The following is a 17021-nucleotide window of genomic DNA, read 5'->3' as shown; positions in this document are numbered from 1 at the left end:
GTCCATTTACAACTAAAAATATTTTTTTAAAATATCCCCTAAACTGAACACTTGGCTCTGAAGCTTAGAAGAATAGGTCAGTACTGGAAGGGTTCTTCAAAGTAAATTTAATTTCATTTACATCTGGAGAATGACTATTAATATTTCCCTAGAAAGGAGAAGTGGTTTGGACTGCTTAACAGGAGATGCTTCTTACAAATGCTTTTCAAAGAACTGAAACAAAAACTATCTTCTGCACCAAACTTCAAAATGATGAGCCCAGAAGTAAGCAAGAACTCTAGATAATAGAAGCTAAGAGGGATGATGTGATTGGCACACTCCTGAGGCTAGGAACATGACCCACCTTTCTTGTAACAGTCCCATTTAGGAAACACCTTTTAAAATGTGTTCGAGCCATATGTGGTGGCATATGTCTGTAATCCCAGTTACTCTGGAGGCTGAGGCAGGAGGATAGCAAGTTCCAGGACAGTCTGGGTAATTTAGCAAGACCTTATCTTAAAAGTAGCTCACTGGTAAAATGCCCCTGGGTTCAATCCCCAGTATCACATTAAAACAAAACAAAACATTCTGTGCATTTTCATGGGTCATTTAAAGAAAAACAAAACAAAACCAGGATGTGAAATCAGACCTCTACTTCACAACAACAGCTGGTAGTTTTCCTCCAGGACCTCTGATTTCTGTGATCCATCAGTGTCTGTCTGGGACCACAGTCTTACCTTTCAGAAAATACCTTCCTCTCCAAACCCTACTACAGCTGGCAGTGATACAGAAGTATTCAGCTGGGAGGAAATACTCAGCAGAGGCTGAGACCATGTGTTCAACTGGTGCTAAAAAAAAATTCCATACCTCACAGAGACAAAATGTATTCTACTTCCAAATATGTCTCCCACTTCCAAAATTCACTCTTCATCAAGTTCTTTTCCATCTCAGACCACCCAAGATGTTTATTTTAACCAGATGGATACACTGGGATTTAGCCAGATTCTCCACTTCCTAAGATAAGGAAAGCTTTGGGTGAAAACAGAAAGGGAACAATTCTGAGTCCCATAAATACCTTTAGGCAAAGGCTCCTACACTGGCTGCCAGCTAGGCTTTGTCTACTCCTAGAAAGCTAAGAGGAGAAACGGATCAGGTTTCAGATGGCTATTTAACCTCTAACTCACTGTGTGACCTTGTACTGCACTGCAGGATCTAAGGATCCTTCCAACACAAATTTCTGTAACTTCTCCAACTCCCAAGCAAATATAAATTTAATCAATCTCAGAGGTAAAGTCAGACTTAACAACATAATACAAAAATATAGTACAACCATCACATAAAAAGGTCTTTTTATTTTCTGTATAAGTTACCTATTTTCAAAGATGATGTGATCTCATATGTAGAAAACACTGAAGACTCCACCTAACAACTGTTGGAATAAACAAATTCAGCAAAGTTGCAGGACAGGGTGAACACGAAAATCAGTTGTGTTTCGCTGGTGTGGTGGGGAACACCTGTAATCCCCGGAATTTGGGAGACTGAGGTAGGAGGACTGCAAGTTCAAAGCTGGCCTCAGCAACTTTAGTGATGCCCTAAGCAACTTAGCAAGTCCCTGTCTCAAAATAAAAAGGGCTGGGGATGTGGTTTAGTAGTAAAGCACCTCTGGATTCAATCCCCAGTAACTACACCCCTCCCAAAAAAAGTTGTGTTTCTAGTCATTAACAATGAACAATCTGAAAAGCAAATTACAATAGCATCAAAAATAACAAAATGTTTAGGAATTAACCAAGTTGTCAACTGGAAGCTAAAATAAAAATCATTGAAAGAAATTAAAGATGACACAAATAAATGGAAAGATATTGAGATCAAGGATTAAAATATTTCCAATACTTGTGTGTGTGATAGAGATAGAGACAGAGACACAAACCATACTCATCTGAGGTAAAATCTGGTTGTCAAATTCATAGAAAGCAGAATGATGACAGTTAAGGGCTAGAGAAAGGGGAGTTACTGTTTAATGGGTATGAAGTGTTGGTTTCACAAGATGAAAAAGTTCTGAAATGAATCGTGGTGATGGCTGCTCAATAAAGAAATGTACTTTTTTCTTGGCACTGAGGATTGAACCCATGGGTACTTTACCATTAAGATATATCCTTAGCCCTTTAAAATTTTTTTAAATTTTATTTTGAGATAGGATCTTCCCAAATTGCTTAGGGCCTCACTAAGGTTCTGAGGCTGTGATCCTCAAATTTGTAATCCTCCTGAGTGGATGAGATTAGTGCACCACCATGACTGGATTTTTTTTCTTTTTCTTTTTCTTTTTCTTTCATTTAGGTACTGGGTATGAACTCAGGGGCGCTCTTTTTACTTTTCTTTTGAAACAGGGTTTCACTAAGTTGCTGAGGCTGGTCTTGAATTTGAGATCCTCCTGCCTCAGCCTCCCCTGTACCTGGGAACGCAGGTGTGGTATACCACTGTGCTCAGCTAAAGTAAATGTATTTAATGCCATTGAACTGTACATTTAAAAATTGTTAAAATTATATATATATATTTTTTTGTTATGTATATTTCATGCAACTTAAAAACTATTTAATATACAAGTTTTTTTTTTTTTTTTTTTTTTTCCTTCAGTGCTGGGGATCAAACCTAGGGCCTCAGACATGCTGTAGAAGCTCTCTACCACTAAGCTACATCCTCAACTCAAAAGAACTTTTTTTTTTTTTTTTTAATTACTGAGGATTGAACCCAGGGTGTTGCAAATGCTAGGCATGCATTCTATGACCAAGCTACACTCCCAGTCCTTTTTATTGTATTTTCAGACAGGGTGTCACGAAGTTGCCCAGGCTGGTCTCAAACTGCCTCGGCCTCCTGGGCATGCTAGGCAAGTACTGTACCACTGAAGTATTTGTGCCCAGCCCCCTCCCCTCTTCTTAAATAGAGTCTAAGTTGCTGAGGCTGTCTTGGAACTCTTGGTTCTCCTGTCTCAGTCTCCCAAGTAGCTGGAATTACAGGTATGGGCTACCACATCTAGGAAAAGGATCCCTTTTTAGTATAATTTTGCCCATCTTCGGGGTCCTAGCAACACTCACCCAATCAATTTAATTGCCTCTTAAAGGAGTCTCCCACTCTGAAACAGCAGCCAGGTGACCTTTCTTTTTTAGCTGTACTGGGGAATGAACCCTGGGCCTTACACACTCTAGGCAAGCACTCTAATACTGAGCTATGTTCCCAGACTCACAGTGATCATTCTATGATGCAAACCTGATCACTTAACCTGTTCAAATCCTTTCTGTGGTGGCTTTTCCCCACCCTTGGGATGAAAAACAAATTTTTCTACATGATTCTTCCCACTCTTTTTCCTACTCGTGGTGTCATTCCTTAGCATTAGCCCACATGGTTTCATCTTCCTGAATGTATTCCCCCTTCCCCTCCCTCTTTCTCTTACCTTCTTCCTTCACAGCTGTCTTTCCTAATCTCCCCTAGATTGGATTCCTCATTATACATCTTCATTTTGAGACTAAATAGGGTAAAAACTTACCTTTTGGTCATGGGCTAGGTTTTCTTCCAACTTTCTATGATATAGTGATCAGTTTGTTGCCAGAGCTACATGCCAACAGGGAGTCTGTAAAAGAGGTTTATACCAATGATACTCTTCCAAACTAAAGCAAATTGGTTAGGCTATACTATTGAATATGAGAGGGGAATTGATTCCGAAAAGAGGCAGGGCTGAAAAGAACAAGATTCATGTGAAAACTAGTACTAAGTTTGTGCATCTATATCAAGTTAAGTCCCTTCCATTAGTTCTAGACAGTAAAGTCTGTTGTAGTGTTTATCACCTTTGGGGTCTAGCCTCACTCAATCTACTAAGGCAAGATCTTAAGAGTAGAACTGGAGTGGAAAACACCAAATAAGATATTGGGGTAAAAGCTCCGTAGGAGATTGTTTCTCATCTAAAGCGAAGACCTAACTATAGGTGAATGTTGGCATATGCAAAGGCATTTTTTTTTTTTTTAAACCAGGGATTGAACCCAGGGGTGCTTAAACACTGAGCCACATCCCCAGTCCTTTTTTGTATTTTATTTAGAGACAGGGTCTCACAGAGTTGCTTAGGGTCTCATTAAATTGCTGAGGCTGGGTTTGAACTCCCATTCTCCTACCTCAACCTCCTGAGCTGCTGGGATTACAGGCAGCAAGGGCGTTTTTGACCTTAATGAATCTAGGTCTTAAAGAGTTAAGAAGAGATGGGCGCAGTGCCACCCTGTAATCCCAGCGACGGAAGGCTGAGGCAGGAGAATCCCGAGTTCAAAGCCAGCCTCAGCAATTTAGCGAGGCCCTAAGCAACTCTGAGAGGCCCTGTCTCTAATAAAATATAAAAAAAAAAGGGGCTGGGGTTAAGTGCCCCTGGGTTCAACCCCTGGTACAAAAAAAAAAAAAAAAAAAAAAGTTAAGAGGGCAGATTTTAGTCAGATCCAACGACTGGGAGAGATTCCAGGCAAGTTATTTGGCCTCTATAAACCCACTGCACAGAAGTGATGTGCCTCGATCTCTCAGTTCACTACATAGCACAGTGTGCGTGGCACCACCTGGAGGGCTTGTTAAAAACACCGATACCTTCGACCAATTTCTCATTGAGTACATCTAGGGTGAGGTCCAAGAATTTGCATCCCAGCAGATGCAGCTGCTGCTGGTCAGAAACATACCCTGTGAAGCAGCACATAATGAAGGCACAACAGATGAACAGTCAGACATCCTGACACCTTATAAAGTATTTTCTCTGTCCTATTTCCCCGAAGAGACCTCAGCTAGTTCCAATTTGCCTTAGGAAATCATTTCCCCTCTTGGGGTCTCAGGGCTCACATTTGCCATAAGAGGGCGCCGGACAAGACAAGCCGCTAAGCTGTCACAACGAAGAGTTAACATCTTGAACAAGGTCCTGCGGAACTTGCAGGTTCAGGGAGGAACGAGCAGGAGCTAAATCCTGAGAGCAGCGTGGGAAGAAAGGTCTGGGTTCTGCAGGCGGGTGGGTGGCCAGGCCGCTTCAAGGAAGGTAGGGCCTCTCCTGCCGCTGGCTCAAGGGACCAGTTGTAGCTGACCGGGCGACGCTCACGTCCAACCTACGCTCTCTCTGTTGGGGCTCCTCAATCTCCACAGCGCCTCCGCGCGCTCGGGACGCCTCCCCGCAAGCGCTGTCCCTTACCACTCACCCTACCGCGCCCCGGGCGGAAGCTTCCCGTCACTTCCGCCTCGCGTAGGGCGCTTGCACCGAGGCGACGGCCGTTCTTCCGCTCAGATAACTGCGTGCTCACGGATTGGCTGCGTGTGCACGTCGACGGGGGGCACGTAGCGCGGCGCTGCCCCTCCCTCCGCGGTGCCTGCTCGGTGAGCGAGCAGAGCCCGGCAGCTTGGCTAAGTGAAGGGACCCGCAGCGCGCCGTAGGACCGGACAGCTGAACCTGCGGCTCCCGCCGCCGCACCGCGCGCCGTGACTCGTGACCTCAGACCCCGACTCTCTTTGGCTCGGCCCGCGCGCCCCAGGCCCGGCCCGGGCGGCGCGACTGGAGGATGAGCGGCGGGCGGCGGAAGGAGGAGCCGCCTCAGCCGCAGCTGGCCAACGGGGCCCTCAAAGTCTCTGTCTGGAGCAAAGTGCTGCGGAGCGACGCGGCCTGGGAGGACAAGGTGCGGGGGGCCTGGCGCAGGCACAGGTTCGAGGAGCTGGCTGGGGCTGGGGGGACGGCATGGTGTGCCTGGGCCTGTCCCCACCTCCGCCCAGGCGCGATGAGTGGGATGGTGGGGCGGGTGCCCCAGGGGTTCCGGGGCGTACTTGGCGGGCACGTCCCTGACAGCCGGGCTTGCTTCTGGATGAAGCCGCCAGGTCACGCGGAAGTTGCGAGATGGGGGCAGAATTGTCATCTGTGGGCAGGGCGTGTGCCTGCTCGGCGTGAGTGAGCTGAATTCGATTAAGCCTCCGCCTTTGACTCCCAATTGGATCTGAGAAAGTTAGCACACACTATAACGGTCCCAGACTTCTACTGAATCCTCTGTGTGCCAGGTGCTCTCCATGCAAAGTCCCCGAGTACTCAAACTATCACTGAAGTGGGTTGTGCCGTGATGCATGAAAGTTTAGAACGTGAGGCTCGCTAGTGGTGAGCTGCCATTGCTTAATTGTTGAGTAAGAGAGACTGAATACCTTAATGAGTATGAGTCTGCGGTCACTTTTGGGGGTGTGTGTAAGAGAGAAAGAGTAAGAATTGCCACCAAATATGTGTAAGACATGGTTGGGGCTTCAGGATGTTCTTGCTTGCCACATACAGAGCAGCTGAATGGATGCTTCCTGACTCTGCTCCATGATCTATCTGGAAGGGGCTATCACAAACAGCTTGATTGCAGGTGGTTTGAAAAGAATATTATATTTGCAGTCTTGTTTTTTCTGGACTGTTGAACTTGGGTTTTCCTTCCTTGAGTTCTGGTAAGGGGGGATGGGAGGCACTCTGTAGGTGCCCTTGTCCTGCCCCCAGCCCTGCCCAGCTCTTGCAAAACCTGCAGTCTCTGTGATCTGCTGTGTCATTTCTTTCTTTCCTGGTATAAGGACTGGTTTCTGAAATCTAGGGCAATTGGAAACCAGAGTCTTATTTCCTTCTATGGAATTTAGATGTGTTGTCACCTGCCTCCAAAAATTTTATTTCTGATCTTGTCTTTCTTTTGTGACTTGCTCAAAAATCCCATGTACAGAAAGGTGGTACTGAGTAGGTTAATAACTCTTCTACCCAAGGACTGTAGGTCTTCCCTGGTCAGCTAAATGTTATATGTGACCAGTAGTACAATTATTATTACAGCCACTTCATTATAAGTCATTACGTTTATATAGCTTAAAAAAAAAATAAGTGACCTCTAAAAATTTAATTTCTGGAAGTTATCATTTAAGATGTCTATATTGTTTCCAACCACATTTTAGTGTACATAAGAGGTGATGTGGGAACTATATACCATTGCTTTCGGGGAGAAATTCCCTGAAGATGTGTTTAGTAGAAAGTTTTTCTGTTTCTCCACTTAGAGCTATCTTATGGCACCACTTCAGATAATGCATGCATTATTTGTCTTTTCTACAGGATGAATTTTTAGATGTGATCTACTGGTTCCGACAGATCATTGCTGTGGTGCTGGGTGTCATTTGGGGAGTTTTGCCATTGCGAGGTTTCTTGGGAATAGCAGGGTAAGTCTTGGATTTTCAGTTTGTTTTTCCCTTTTTTTTTTGGACTGGGAATTAAACCAGGGGCACTTTACCATGGGGCTATATCCCCAGCAGCACCCCCTGCACACTTTTTTTTTAAACGGGGTCTCCCCAACTTCTCAGGTTAGTCTTACACTTGCAGTCCTCCTGCCTCAACCTCCTCTAAGTAGCCAGGATTACAGGTGTGTTTCACCCAGCTTGGTTACATTTCTTTATTTATTTATTTATTGGTATTAGGGATTGAATTTGGGGGGCATCTTACCTCAGCTACATCCCCAATCCTTTATTTTTTATTTTAAGACAGGGTCTTGCTGAGTTGTCATAGCTGGTCTTGAACTTGCAGTCGTTCTGTCTCAGCTTCCTGTGGGTCTGGGATTACAGGCGTGCCACTGTGCCTGGCTATGTTTCTGTTTAAATAGAGGTTTTGTTTCCTTTTATGGAAAGAGCCATTGCTATTTGGAAATTGTGTGTGTGTGTAATGACTAAAACAAAGAAACGTCCTGCACTGTGGCACTCCTGGGTCTGATGCTCAGTTCATTGTGCATAGGAGCATCTCAGATCAGGCAGGCTACCTTTCTGAAGACTGGGCCAGTCTACTCATTCATGAGTCTAAAATAACATTATGCAAGAAGCTACCATATTATAGACAGCACACACTGTAATTCTGGTGCAACCTTTGTGCCTGTAGAAGTTTAGGAAATAGAGGAACTTCTGTACTTGATGACTGTCTCCCTTGTGCTGGCATTGTGCTGAATCTTAGCTTTAGTTGAAGTTATTTCAGTTCCGTACAATTTAAAAGCAACTTCAAAGTAGGATATTGGCAAACCCAAACGTTTTTACATTTTTTGTTTTGTTGTTCTGTGTGTGTTTGTGTGTGGTACTAAGAGTCAAAACCAGAACCTTGCTCTTGTGAGGCAACTGCTCTATCACTGAGCTATATCCCCAGCCTTTTTTTTTTTTTTTTCCCCCTTTCTTTCTTTTTTTTGACAGGGTGGGTACCAGGGATTGAACTTAGGGGCACTTGACCACGAAGCCACATCCCCAGCCCTATTTCGTATTTTATTTAGAGACAGGGTGTTATTGAGTTGCTTAGTGCCTTACTTTTGCTGAGGCTGGCTTTGAACTCGTGATCCTTCTGCCTCCGCCTCTCAAGCTGCTGGGATTAAAGGCATGTGCCTTTAATTATTTATTTTTTAAAAATATATTTTTTAGTTGTAGGTGAACACAGTATCCTTACTTTATTTTTATGTGGTACTGAGGATCGAACCCAGGGCCTCACACATGGTAGGTGACCACTCTACCACCAAGCCACAACCTCAGCCCAGCTTTTTTATTTTGAGACAGGTTTTGACAAGTTGTTCAGGCTGGCCTTGAACTTGTGATCCTTGTGCCACAACCTCTTGCATAACTGGTTGTACAGTGTGCACCACTGCACCCTGCACCTTACAGGTTATTGTTCTCCTCTGGCCAGTGGCAGCACACTTGACAACAGCCCCTCGTCATGGCTCAGTTTGTTAACAAGCTAATGAAAGTAAGTCTGTGTGCCCATCAGATTAAATTAAAAAGATGTGTGGGAGTTGCCTTAAGATATGAATCATAGGGGACTCAGGGGTGCAGCATGGAGGTAGAGCACTTTCCTAGCATAAGCAAGGCCCTAAATTTGATCCCAAACACCCTAAAAAAAAAGAACAAGAAAACACCAGTATGAATCACAGGCAAGCTATTGTGGAAATGGAGGACCTTACCTTTTTTCTTCATATAGACAATATAAGTGTTCCATTCCCATGGAAAACCATATTGATTGTTTTGGGATGATCCTGTCTCTTACTATTCCCTTCCTTTTGGGTATAAGGAATGAAATACATTTCAAACATTGAAATTGCCTATTTTCTCAGAAAATAACCCAAAAGAACCAGGCAAGGTGGTGCACACCTATAATCTCAGTGGCTTGTGAGGTTGAGGCAGGAGGATTGCAAGTTCGAAGCCAACCTCAGAACTTTAACGAGGCCTTAAGCAACTCTGTGACTCTGTCTCTAAATAAAATACAAAAAAGAACTGGGGATGTGGGTCAGTGGTTAAGTGCCCCTGGGTCCAATCCCTGGTACCAAAAAAAAAAGATGGTAATACAAAAGAAATGTACAGTAGTCCCCCCTTATCCACATGGTATATATTTCAAGATCTCCAGTAAATTCCTTAAACAATGGAAAACACTGAACAATATGTATACTGTTTTTTCCTATATTTATATACTTATGATAATGTTTATACATTAGGCAGAATGAGAGATTAACAACTAAAAATAAAACAACTGTTATAACAATATGTTGTAATAAAAGTTACGTGAACATGGTGTCTCTCCCTCTCTTTCACTTCCAGCGATAATGTTAGACAATGTTTAAAGAAAGCACTTTATGGCTTTTCTTTGGCATATCCAAATTTCCAGCATCATTCTTGCGTTTTGGGGAGCCATTAGTGAGTAAAATAATAGTTACTTGAATACAAGTACTGCCATATTGCCACTGTCAATCTGATAGTCAAGTGGGTGGTAGGTAGCGTGTACTGGGTGGATACGGTAGACAAAGGGATGGTTCATGTCCTAGGCAGGATGGATTAGGACTGCATGGGATTCCATCATACTACCTGGAATAGCATGCAATTTAAGACTTCTGAATTGTTTTAAGTTCTAGGTCTGCCACTTTCAAACTACATAATTTTGAGCTTACCTTTCTGAGACTATTTCCTCTTCAGTAAAAGAAAGGCAGTAAGATTGATAAATAATAAATAAATGAGATGATGCAAGTGAATTGCTGAATGTCATGCTTTGGTACATCATGGGCACTCCAGAACTGTTTCAGCCTTAAGAGTGGTAAAGTATGACTTGAGTCTGGCATGGTGGCACATGCCTCTAATCCCAGCAGTTCAGGAAGCTGAGGCAGGAGGATTGCAAGTTCAAAGCCAGCCTTAGCGAAGCCCTAAACAACTTGACAAGACCCCGTCTCAAAATAAAGAGCCGGGGATGTGACTTAGGGCTTAAGCACCTCTGGGTTTAATCCCTGGTACCAAACAAACAAACAAAACAGAAAAAACTTGAGAGAACAGCAAGCAGGATGCGTGGGAGCGAACGTACCTTGGCATGGCTCTCCGTAGTCCCTGCCACTCTTCTAGGACTGCCTATTTTCTGGGATTCAGTCCCATACTGTCTGTCAGAGCCAGTCTCTCACCCCAGACAAATCCTTTCCCTCCTTTTGGCTGGCACCTTTCCCCCTGCTCTTTGAAAGGACCAAGCTCTTTTTCTCTACATCTCCTCCGTTTGTTTGACCCAGCTGGTTTAGGGCAGGATTCCCCTGTTGCTCATTTCTTGTGACCTTCTCCCCAGACCCCAGCTTGCTTCTCTTCATTTACTCCGTTGTAGCCTCCATCAGAGCCAGTTAATATGAAACCATTTCCTTGGGTCTTCTTATTTATAATTTATAATGTCTACTGAGGTTTTGTATTATCAGAGAGGGACAGTGCCCATTGCCTCCTACCTCTGGAGCCCTCTCAGAGCTTGGCATATGGTAATAGGTGCTCAGTGAATGCTTCTTAAAAAATAATCTTTCTCCCCTAGTACTGGGGATCAAACCCAGGGTTCCTCTATCACTGAGCTACATCTTCAGTCCTTTTTATTTTTCACAGTCTTGCTAAGTTGCTGAGACTGGCCTTGAATTTATAATCCTCCTGCTTCAACCTCCTGAGTCACTGGTGTTGTAGGTGTGTGCCTTGGCACCTGTTTTTCTGCCTTAAATTTTTTTTAAACTAATGAATTTCTTTGACTTTTTTTTTTTTTTTTTTGCGGTACTGGGGATCGAACTCAGGGCCTTGTGCTTGCAAGGCAAGCACTCTACCAACTGAGCTATCTCCCCAGCCCTCTTTTTTTGTTTTTTTAAACTAGAGATTGAACCCAGGGCTACATCTACCTAGTTCATTTTATTATTTTTGTTTTGAGACAGCATCTCACTAAGTTGCTGAGGCTAATCTTGAACTTGCAGTCATCCTACCTTAGGCTCCTGAGTTGCTGGGATTATAGGCATGTGCCCCCACGCCCAGCTGAATTCCACTGAATCGTTTTTGTTTTTTTTTTTTTAAGATGTTGATGAACCTTTATTTTATTCATTCATTTATATGTGGTGCTGAGAATCGAACTCAGTGCCTCACACATGCTAGGCAAGCACTCTTCCACTGAGTCGCAACCCCAGCTCCTCCACCAAATCTTAAAAACAGGGTTGTACATTAATTACTGTTGGCATGCAGTCTTCCAGCACTAAAGCAGGTTATTTATTAGAGATTGGTTGTCTTTTAAAATTCCGACTGGAATTCTTAAGGATAGGTTTTTAATCTTAATTTTAAACTTATTTTCACTATGTCAGAAATCCAACCTGGGGCCTCACACAAGCTAGGCTAGTACTCTACCATGGAGCTGCTACCCCCGCCCCCCCCTCCCCAGGATAGAATTTTTAAAAACCATTTGAAAATCTTTTTCATGTTCTTTTCCCACCCCCATCTGGTACGTTGATTTCTTCGTCTACACAGTTGTTGTGTAACTCTCCTTCATTTATAAAACAAATTATACTCATCCTTCAAGCTTAGTGTGGACCCTTTTAGTCCTTTTTCTGGATTGAATTCAGGAGCCCTACACCCCCAGCCTTTTTTTTGTGGCAGGGTCTCATTAAGTTACCCAGGCAGGCCTTAAACTAGTGATCTTTCTCACTCTCCCCCCTGACCACCAAACATTGAATTTCAGTGTCTTTGTTTCTGTGACTTCACTTTCTCCTTAGTATGTAATCCCAGGAGGGCAGAGCCTGTAAGCCTTTTTCTCTCTCCTGTTCTGGCTCCTTGACTTCACAGTTTTTTTCCAGACCAGCTATTATCTGAGCTTGAGTGACATTTTCAACTTCTATCAGTAGTCTCCAGCTAGAGCCACTAAGTCAGTCTGTCCAAAATGAAGCTATCCGAGGGAGTTGACCAGATTTGGCTGGGTCTCAAGATTTCTGGCAGGAGATAAGGATGTGTCACAACATGGCCAAGGCAAGGACTGTATTTTGAAGTCCAAGAAAAACCTCTGTTCTTCCTGACTCCTGCTTGTGTTGTAGGAACCACTGTACTCCCGGGCCCTTAGGCTTAAAGTCCTTGGCACCTTTTACCTCCTCATTCAGCTATCTGTGCAGTCCCTGTTCTCAAACTGTGTTTGCCCTCCTGTCCTGAAATGTGAGCACAGGACTACACCAGTCTTTTCCACCCCTATTCCTTTCACTCGTGAGGAAGCCCACATTCTCACTGTTGAAACTAGACTTCTGAAATCTGCACATCCTATCCGTTCCTCCTTGCTCAGCCTGCCTCCAGGTCTCCTTCTCACCCCTCGTGCCAGTTGACACTCCATCAGGCACCATTGTACTGCCTCGCACCAGCCCACACTTTATCTCTTGGGCAGAACCAGTTCTCTCTGCTTTTTTCTTTTGGCTCTGGGGATGGAACTCAGGGCCTTGCATATGCTAATCACACAATGAACTACACCCCAATCTTTGCATTTTTCCCCCTCTGCCTTCAGAAGGGTTGTGACTTGAGGCACATGATCCCCCATTAAATTAGATAAAGTAGCTTAAAGATCACAAGAAAAATAGAAAAACTTTGTGAAAACAAGAGGTGAAGCCAGGCATGATGGCACACGCCTGGCTAGCCTGGGCATCTTAGACCCTGTCTCAAATAAAGGATAAGAAGGATTAAGAATGTGGCTCAGTGGAAGAGTACTGCTGGGTTCAATCCCCGGTACTGGGATGGGGGAAGAAAACAAGAACAGGGTGATATTTTTTCTGCCCACTTTGTTCCAATTCCTGTATCGGCTAAATACATTTTGGGGATCAGAGACTTTCTTGGGGATGTCTACAAACCCCTGGCTTCAGCTCCACTCTAGTTGCTGTTCTTAGGCCCCTAATAGATGTTGAGCTGAGGGAAAGAGCTGCCATAATCACCTGTGCATCACATGCAGCAGCAGATGGTGGACATCACGAGTGTATGCCCGAGGGAACTGTGCAAGGGGCATGTGCTGCTCCTTGTGCATCGAGGACGTGAAGCAGCAGCTTAACATTTATCCCATAGCCACCCCTCAGCTGGAATTATGTGGAGGCCCACGTCTGGTATAAGTCATTCTGTTTTACTTTGCCAGGGCGGGGAGGCTTGGAAAACTTTGGTATACTTTGAATTTTCGTTTTGTTTTGCAGTGTGAGGGATCAAAAGCAGGGCTTCATGCCTGCAAGATAACTGCTTTACCACTGAGCTACATCCCCAGCCCCTCCTTTAAATTTTTAAAATTTTTGTGTTTTCTGGGCAACTAAAAATAGTTGCTCTTTCTTTAAATCTCGAGCACAGTCAGGTGGGCAACTCCACTGAGGGCCTGGGCATTTTCGTGTAGTATTTAGCTTGCCCTGCCACATGCCTTCAGCCTCCCCATTTTACAGATATTAAGGGACTTACACAAGCTCTCAAAACAACGAAGGAAGACATGTTGAGCTGGTTTTCCTGAGCCCAAAACCTGTTTCTCTCCAGGTCACCCCTGCCTGGTGGGAGAGACGCAAACATAAACCGTGAGCTGTGGAACACAGTGAGTGCTCTAACAGCCGAACCTTGCTGGTGGGAGCTTTGAGTGTTCTAGGCTTAAGCTGTGTTTGGTGCCTGTCTTCCTCACTCCAGATTCTGCCTGATCAATGCAGGAGTCCTGTACCTCTACTTCAGCAACTATCTACAGATCGATGAAGAAGAATATGGTGGCACCTGGGAGCTAACAAAAGAAGGCTTTATGACATCTTTTGCCTTGTTCATGGTATGTAGCTGGTAGTTTTAGAGCAGGTTCCGTTCATTTCCCGAGATACCATTCTTTTTTTTTTTGTAGTGCTGGGGATTGAACCCAGGGCTTTCTGCATGCCAGGCAAGCAATCTACCACCTGAGCTATATCCCCAGCCCCCTGAGATACCATTCTTACTGGGCCCACTGATCAAGGTGTACTATGGTTGGAGTACCTTTTTTTTTTTTTTGTCAGTACTGGGACACTCCACCACTGGGCTACATCCCCAACTCCCCAGCCTTTTTTCTTTTTCTTTTGAGACAAGACATCACTAAATTGCCAAAATTGGCCTTAAACCTGCAATCCTGCCTCAGCCTCCCAAGAGCTGGCTGGCATTATAGGTATGTGCCACTATAGCCAACTGAGGTGCCATTTTTCAAGACTCCTGACATGAACTCTATTGAGCCAGGTTGTCCCAAAAGATGTGATGTGAGGTGCTGTACAGTCTCCCTATAATGTGTAAATCCAGGACACATCGTCAGCTTCTGCATCTGATTCTCAACCTTGGCTACATATTAGAAACCGGGAAACATTTAAAAATATATTTATAACATTATTCATAATAGTTAAAACGTGCAGAATGTTATTCAGCCATAAAAAGGAAGTAAGTCCTGATATGTACTACAACATGGATGAATCTTGAAAACAGTGCTAAGTGGAAGAATCAGATAGAAGACCGTATATATTGCATGATTACATTTATGTGAATTGTCCAAAATAGGCAAGTTCATAGAGACAGAAAGTAGATTAGTGGTTGCTAGAGGCTGAGGGGAGCAAGAAAAGGGAAGTAATAACTAATCATAGGAACAGACTCTTTTTGGAGAGTTATTTTGGGATCAGTTAGTGAGGATGTCTACACAACTTCGTGAATATATTAAAAGCCTCTGAATTGTATGCTTTTAAAAAAGGGTAAACTTCATGGAATGTGAATTATATACTTTAAAATTCATTTTTTAAAAATTATACACTGACCCTTGGGTCCAGACCCTGGTCCAAACCAATAAAACCTTGAGAAGTGGCATCAGGACATCTCTGTGTTTCTTAATGGTTCCAGGAGATTGCAACAAGCAGCTAAGTTTAAGAATCTCTGCTTTGGGCTGTAGTTGTGGCTCAGTGGTGGAGCGCTTGCCTAGCATGTGTGAGGCCCTGGGTTTGATCCCCAGCACCACATATAAATAAATGAAATAAAGCTATTGTTTCCATCTACAACTAAAAAAAATATTTTAAAAGAATCTGCTTTGATGGAAGCTAAAAGTATGAAGGTCATTTTATTTTTACACTTGTTAGTAAATTTAACACCTGCTAGCAGTACAGCTTTATTTGTATCAGCTCCATTTATATACCCCATGATACTCTGCTCCCTGGGCTCTGGGGCTCAGGGTGCTGTTTGGTGAGGGGAGGGAGTATTCAGAGGGTGGCTTTGGGAGCCTAGGGAGCAGCCTAGTGGTTTGAGACAGCTCATTTTGATGAGATAACTTAGGTCTCCTGCAGGTAAAGCATTGATAGCCCCTGGAGAGTGCCCTGTGTGCACATGCTCATCTGACATTTTCATCTTATGAACTTGGGGAGCTCTGTTGATCCAGGTGACATCAACATTGTCTGTCTCCTCTCTAGGTCATTTGGATCATCTTTTACACTGCCATTCACTATGACTGAAGGTGTACAGTTCCCACCTGCTCCCTGTCCAATCCAAAGGACCCACTTAATTACAGCAGAAACATCATTGTTGGGACACCCCAGCCACATGGAACCTGGAAGACCTGTGTTTCCTGGACCAAGAATCAGTGTGTTGGGCGTCAGTGTTTTCTGCAAGGGTTGTGACCTGAAACTTTTTAAAGAATTATCTGCCTTTGGGGGAAGCATTTCTGAATTTGTCCATCACCAACTTTCTTGGATACCATCATGTAACAGCTGTTTGCTGAATGGAGCTGTCATTTAATTTGATGCACCTCTGGATCGGGATGAAACATTAAATTGTCTTCCTCGGTTCTCCATCAGGTGTACAATTTTTAACTATCAGTGGCATTTCAAGTCTTCTGAAAACAGTATGGCAGTATGTACGTGGTCGTTAGCACAGTACAAGCAGCATCTGGTAACAGTTTCCATTGTAGAATGTTTTCAGATACTTGAATAAATAAATCTTTAACTGAGAACCTGTGCTACCTGGTAAAACCTTTCCTACCCACCTGTAGCCTCGGAACCAAGTAGAAGTATCAGAGGTGGTGCCTCCTCTGCCTGTCCCTCCTTCCCCTCTGCTCCCTCAGCAGCTTCAGCCAGGTGTTTTTCTCTTTAGGGCAGCAGGATGACCTTGGTCTTGGGGTTGTGGAAAGAGCACTTCCTCCCTTCTGATGCCCCTGCCCAGCACTGAGAAAGGAACTGGCCTACAGTGTGATAGGCTCAAAAACGTCAGTTTGTATTTGGTCAAAAGGTGGCAAGACCAGGGTGATTGGGAGAGCTTGGCTAGGATTGAATGATAAGCTACAAAACTAGAGAGCTGAGACTGTGCAAAGAAGGGCTTGATGGGGGATGTTCAAGGACCTGGATTATCAGCAGTCCTTCTCTTTGCTCTGGGGGTCAAATGGAGCTGGACAACCCAGGATCTACTGGTGTGGTAAGCCATCAGCCCCTCAGCTCTCCTTTCCCCTCTAAGCCACAGGCCCACCCCTGGGGATGTACCATTATTCTGAACCAGACTTGTATGGTTTCGTAAAACGACTTGTTTCTCCTTCTTGATGCTGGTAGTGGTTTCTACCTTGTAGGTGGGGCTGGTTAGCAGCAGGGAGGTAGAATGACTTGCTAGGCAGGGGATTTAGGTGGTACTGGAAATCCCAAGTTTGGGAACTGGCTAGGTCAGACCCAGAGGGTGTTTGCTTTTTGTGTGTATGCAGTACTGGGGACTGAACCCAGGACCTTGCACATGACTAAGCAAGTACGCTCTAC

General features: G+C 44.2%; 1 protein-coding gene across 1 annotated transcript; it reads left to right on the top strand.

Moving 5' to 3' along the window:
- Window positions 1–5329: 5329 nt before the first annotated feature.
- On the top strand, window positions 5330–16075 carry Rab5if (RAB5 interacting factor). Its single transcript, XM_047538969.1, has 4 exons — window positions 5330–5654; window positions 7085–7188; window positions 13930–14059; window positions 15696–16075. The coding sequence occupies exons 1-4, from the start codon at window positions 5541–5543 to the stop codon at window positions 15735–15737; spliced, it is 390 nt and encodes a 129-aa protein (XP_047394925.1). The 5' UTR covers window positions 5330–5540; the 3' UTR covers window positions 15738–16075.
- Window positions 16076–17021: the final 946 nt, after the last annotated feature.

This window comes from Sciurus carolinensis, chromosome 2 (assembly GCF_902686445.1).
Source record: "Sciurus carolinensis chromosome 2, mSciCar1.2, whole genome shotgun sequence".
Classification (NCBI taxonomy): domain Eukaryota; kingdom Metazoa; phylum Chordata; class Mammalia; order Rodentia; family Sciuridae; genus Sciurus; species Sciurus carolinensis.
Note: the sequence above shows the minus strand (reverse complement) of the source record. Positions and strands in the feature narration are given on the sequence as shown.

Excerpts from the sequence above, each read along its gene's own strand:
- Rab5if (XM_047538969.1), top strand. The coding sequence starts at position 5,541 with ATGAGCGGCGGGCGGCGGAAGGAGGAGCCGCCTCAGCCGCAGCTGGCC. Across the intron at positions 5,655-7,084 it reads ACGCGGCCTGGGAGGACAAG|GATGAATTTTTAGATGTGAT; the intron begins GTGCGGGGGGCC and ends TCTTTTCTACAG. Across the intron at positions 14,060-15,695 it reads CATCTTTTGCCTTGTTCATG|GTCATTTGGATCATCTTTTA; the intron begins GTATGTAGCTGG and ends TCTCCTCTCTAG.